We start from the raw sequence: 5,476 nt of genomic DNA, 5'->3' as shown, positions 1-5,476 counted from the left end.
GGCCAGAAGTCTGGTTGGGCTTTGCCGCAGCATCAGCTGGAAATTGCTGGGACTGAGGGCAAATCCTGTCAGGCTAGACTGCAGAGCCACCTGAAGAGTGCAAGATCCAGCAGTGGGAGAGGACCTACCAGGGAAACACGGGGCACCTTACCCTAAGGAGCCATAACCTCTGAGCGGCTGCAAGTCCCACTAGAAAGCATGAGTATCTAGATTTCTGCTCGCGGACACTGCCCGACTGAACCCAGCCTCTGAGCTGTTTGCTGTGAGCAGAAGTGGTGGGGCTGTGATTTATTTTTATTTTTCCTTCTCGAGACAATCCCTAATCACATTCATTCAGTCCAGAAAATGAGCTTCCTGTGCCACACTGAACTGAACTGGCTGTAGTTCCCACTGAGAAGTTAGAAAACAGCCAACAGCCAACTCCTCATTGCTGTGGACTGAAAATAGATAATTACAATATACATTTTTTAACACATCAGCCTTTATTATTATGAAAGGAGGAAAACCCTTGTAAGCAACCACAACATTCCTACCACTGGAAAGCTCTTAAGAGATTACTGACATAATTGTGCCTGCAAAAAAATTGTGGAGCTTAAATTAGTGACTCATGGCTGATTGCCTGAGAGTTGATAAGCTTTTCTCTTTCTAAAAAGTACTGATAATGTTGTGAAAAGTGTTGATAAAACAAGTGAAAGTTAGCACATGTTGCTACAGGACTCATAAAACTGTTTTATGGTGGTATTCGAATGTCCTGGTAAATTGTTCTGAAAAATCATCTGAATTGGATATGGTATAGTTATCATTCTTGGTGATCATATCTGCTCCTCAATTCTTTTGTTACATGATTTATGCACATTTACCCAGAGCATAATTATCTTGATTAATATGGAGAAATATGGTATTTATAATCCACTGTTTTACAAAGTGCTACATGATTAGCCCTTTAAAAATAATTAGCTTTCTCACATACAAAATTTCATAATTTTCATTTCAGATTATGAAGTGTCAGCTAGTATTCTTAAAATTTTAATCATCCATTTTTAATGGATTCGGTGCAATTATGCGTGAGAGGAATGTACTAGTTCTGACACATAAATCATAAGAAATTAAACCACATTGTAGTTTTCTGCATCAATCACATTTTTCTGCTTTATATATATATATATATAGATGTTAGTCACTATTTAATCACAGAAAATATTTAGAGAAATGAATTACTGAAACTGGAAATAAATGAAATACACTGTTGTGGAAACATGCTGGCTTTGCTGCTTTCACCCGAGAATGAAGATCAAGTCCGGGGTTAATAATCTAGGTAGGTGCTGCCTCTTCACTCGCAGAAGAAACAAAAACACGTTTTATGTCATTTATATTCTTTTAGTGTTTGATGAGATGATATTTTCAGTAGCGTTTTTCCTGGTAGAATTTGGACCAGATATGCTAGTTTCTTGAAAAGACAAAAGCAAATTCCTGAATGTTGTTAAGTGATATGAGGAGTCACTGAGAAGGGTTAGCTTTCAAAGTTACTTAGAGAAGACCCGGGGTTAAATACACTAAGTGTCTCATACAGAAACGACACACATGTTAAAATTAGCTGACAAGGACTTTCACGCGGCCATCAGAAAGATGTTTTAACAAACAATCCCAAACACGCTTGAAACAAAGTTAGCAAAGAAATCCGAGATAGAATTCTGAAGGGATTTCTGAATTTAGGAAAAAAAAAAAAAAGTAACAGCAGATTCAGTGAATTTGATGATGGAACACTAGAAATGACCCAATCCAAGCAGAGAATAAAGAATGAAAAAGTGGGCCTTAAGGGATGTGAAACCGAAGCCAAAGCATCTAATAGCAGATCAAAGGAATCCTAGAAGGAGAGTGGGGCTAAAGAGCATTGGAGGAAAAAAATGACAAAAACATACCAGTTTGGAAAAACACATACACCAATTGACAGAAGAAACGGAACAAATCCTAACCAGGATAAAGCCAAATATACTTACGTGACAATAGGATAGCTTAGTTCCTGTAAACTAAGGACAGAATCAGAAAAGCAGCTGGCGAGAAGTGATGTGGCAAAGGCACTGATTTTTGGCATTAGAGGAATAGGCTAGTTTCCACAAAATGGAAAACAGAAATACAAATATTGGCAAGAAATGAAAATATTTTAATTGTTGATTCTATTTAGTAGTCTTTTAAACGGAAGACAACTGAATGGTTATGCATGGAGCACTCCCTGGAGATCTACAAATTATAGGGATTATTTGTTATTCCTCAAAGCAGTTCAAGAAACTAGATTTGGAAAGAACCATACACACACACACACTCCGGCTACAGGAATTTAAACTTGAGATTCCTGAATGAGCTTCAGTTGTGAACTCCTTGAAATTAATCTAAAAATGTCAACATGCATAGTCATTTTTGTCTGGGGAAAACTGTAATTTTCAACAGATTCTCAAAGGAGCAGATAGCTTTAAAAAGGTAGGGAATCCCCACAATGGTTTCTTTTCTGTGTGTGTTTGCGTTTAAGTAAAATCCCAAACTCCAGCTTGGATGAGGAATGAGGCTAATTTTTATGGAATTCATCAAAAATGCTGCATGCCAACTCAGGACAACATTCTGCTTTTAAGGAGAGAACAGGAAATGGCTGTAGGCGCTTATGGAAAAACATGTTCTCTCAAGAACGTCTGCCCAGAGACTCATTCTGTATATTTTGAAATATGCTGCCCAGAGGTGACCAATGACTATCGTGCTATGACTTAAGAGGTTCTTTTTGGGCCAGCACTATGATGTAGCAAGCCACTGTCTGTGGCACCAACATTCCAAATGAAGTCCACTCGCGGTCCAGCTTGCTGCTGATGCGCTGGGAAAGCAGCAGGTGGCCCTGCATCCTCAGCCTGACCCAGCCCTGGCTGTTGTGGCCACCTGGGGAGTGAACCAGGACGTGGAAGATGAACCTCTCTCTGCCTCTCTCTTCTAAAGAAATCTTTAGTAATCACATGTACTACAGGTTTAACTTCTCCTGTTCAAAGGAGATATTCAGATCTGCAAGGGGAAACAAGAGCATTCTGGAATTCGTACCAACTCACCGGTGTATGAGACATATCATGTCCTGCTTCCCCCTTTTTGTTTAAAGCACAATGAGGCGTTATTAATTACAGAAGGTACTGTTGCCAGCTTATCCAAATAAGAATGTTAGTACAAAAGTCATGACAAAGCACATGCACTCACTTTCCCTGCCTCAGTTCCCGAAGCTGCCCACTTCTCATTTCTCACCGACTGTGTCACTTCCAGAGTGTGAGCATTTAAGGTAAAGTGTACTGACCTCTACTTATGTAAAAGCACACAGAGATTAAAAACAGTCCACAAGAAACAGAAATGAGCACTACACATTAACTTACAATGGGTTTATATTTAACATTGTATTTCTCATTATAAGGATGTTAACAATTTTTTTGCATTAAATCTTTTCCCTTTTGACGCTAACAAAATTTTTGACAGTAAATATTTTCTCCGTTTTGACATTAGACACACTGAATTCATTTTCTAAGCTTTTTTTCCCCCAGAGGTAAAATTTCTCATTTTTAGCTATGTGATATCTCAGTACAATATTAACATGGGAGATAAAACACAAATCTAACAAACATATGGAGAAAAAAACTCCTTGATTATCAGGAGGCAGTGATTATGACAGTGGCAACTTCATAGGGCTCTGGTTAAGAGCACCCTTTTTCCTGTGTCATGTGCTTTGCCAATTCTGAAACTATGAAATACCATTTATGCAATCCAAGCAGCGAACACAAATTAAAGGCTAGATATTTCAGTGCATTGCTTGCTGTAAAGAAAACTTTTGGCCCCCACTTTAACATAGTTTCCACTGAATAGGAAACAACTAGGGATGTGAAACGAACTTATTTACTATTTCCTGGAACTGTCAGACACCACAGCTCAGGCTATCAGCAACAGCACAGATTCTCAGGGCAAGGCTAGATGCCGGCGCCCTTGCGAGTCACATCTGCCCATTCCTCTTTCGGGAGTACACCCCCAAGCAAGCACAGATGCCCGTTACACTGAGAACCACTCCCAACAGGAGTGCGATCGCATCCCCAGCTTCCACTGCTTCCACACCAGGCAGCACCAAAAGCAGGCAAACGAGGACAGAGAACAACTGTGTGGACGCTGAGGTCATGATGCTGGGCTCCTGCAGTCTGAAGGGTTCTAGGAATTCAACATGGGAACAATTAAAAAAAAAGTCATGAGCAATTTACATCTTCTTAAAGGATGTTATCAACAAATGACAGTCAATCTTTTAAATCAGAAGCTTTAGCAATTATTTCACATCCTACTTCTCATCTTGCAGATCAGCACACACAGACACACAAAGGGAAGTGAAAAAGAATTGAGGCTCCTCTCAGGGCGATCTCCAAAACTCGGCAATTTTGCCACAGTAACGCTAACATCACGTGCACTCATCAAACAGAGCAACCCAAGAGTCGCTCATAATTAACAACAAGCAAGCAAGCACAAAATGCACAATCTATTTCCTTGGAACCTAAGACTACCTCAGTGATCAGTAAAAGTTAAATTTTCTTATGGTCTCTTCCGCCTAGAAAATGTGTTAAAAGTCACACAACATACAACTCCCATGTTATGGGAAACTAATAAGACTTACCAAAGAAATAGTATATATATATATAGTTTTTATTTCACTCGAAATCCTCCCTTCCTTGGGCAAGTTCCAGAGCTTCCACAGGACAGCGTCTACTGGGGAGAGGTGGGAAAGAAGGATTTAAAAATTACGATCACTTTAAATAGGAAGCTAGAGTCCGCTCAGAGCAGTGTCCGAAGAGAAGGGAGAGGCATGCATAACTAGCACATCAGAGAGTCTGTTCAAGGAGAAACTAAAGTTGGTTAGTTCTCTCACACAGGAAACACCACCAGAAAAAACCTGAACTGAGACAAGTTCATGCCAGCACCTGGTAAGGTTTCAAAAAGAATCCCTGCTTTAACCAGGCGAGGTGGAAATTCATTGCGCTTTACGAATCACAGGGGAGGCGTTGGGAGACGAGCTCGCATCTTACCTTCCAGAGAGCAGCCATTACAGGAAGGGTGAGGAACGCGGAATCGTCAAACTACATTTCCCACACTGCCCGCTGCCGGCGACTCCCAGGATGCACTGGCGCGCTGCCCAATCACTGGCTGAGGGAGTGTGAGTCGCGCTCCCGCGGAGTCCGGGAGGAACGTTCTCGCGGAGAGTTCCCGCGTGGCGGGAAAACGCGTGGTTTGGCGTGTTTTCCGGAGCCTCTTAAAATAAGACTAAGAAGTGGAAGCAAGCGTGTGCTACTCTGTTCAGGGTTTCAAAAGGCGCAATTATTTCTTATGATGAAATGAAGTCGTAGCCGCTGGAGCTGGGAATCCCAGGCACCGGGTTTCTTTCAAGTGGGTTTCGCGACACGCTATTAAAGAGGTTTTTGCTTGTTTG

At 41.0% G+C, this 5,476-nt stretch overlaps 1 protein-coding gene across 1 annotated transcript; it reads right to left on the bottom strand.

The window, feature by feature from the left end:
* Positions 1-3,391: 3,391 nt before the first annotated feature.
* On the bottom strand, positions 3,392-4,646 carry SMIM30 (small integral membrane protein 30). Its single transcript, XM_041002341.1, has one exon. The coding sequence runs from the start codon at positions 4,181-4,183 to the stop codon at positions 4,004-4,006; it is 180 nt and encodes a 59-aa protein (XP_040858275.1). The 5' UTR covers positions 4,184-4,646; the 3' UTR covers positions 3,392-4,003.
* Between the last annotated feature and the right edge of the window lie 830 nt (positions 4,647-5,476).

This window comes from Ochotona curzoniae, unplaced genomic scaffold (genome assembly GCF_017591425.1).
Source record: "Ochotona curzoniae isolate NIBS_2020 unplaced genomic scaffold, NIBS_Ocur_1.0 scaffold_2476, whole genome shotgun sequence".
Classification (NCBI taxonomy): domain Eukaryota; kingdom Metazoa; phylum Chordata; class Mammalia; order Lagomorpha; family Ochotonidae; genus Ochotona; species Ochotona curzoniae.
The sequence above is the reverse complement of the archived record's forward strand: the minus strand, read 5'-3'. Positions and strand labels throughout refer to the sequence as shown.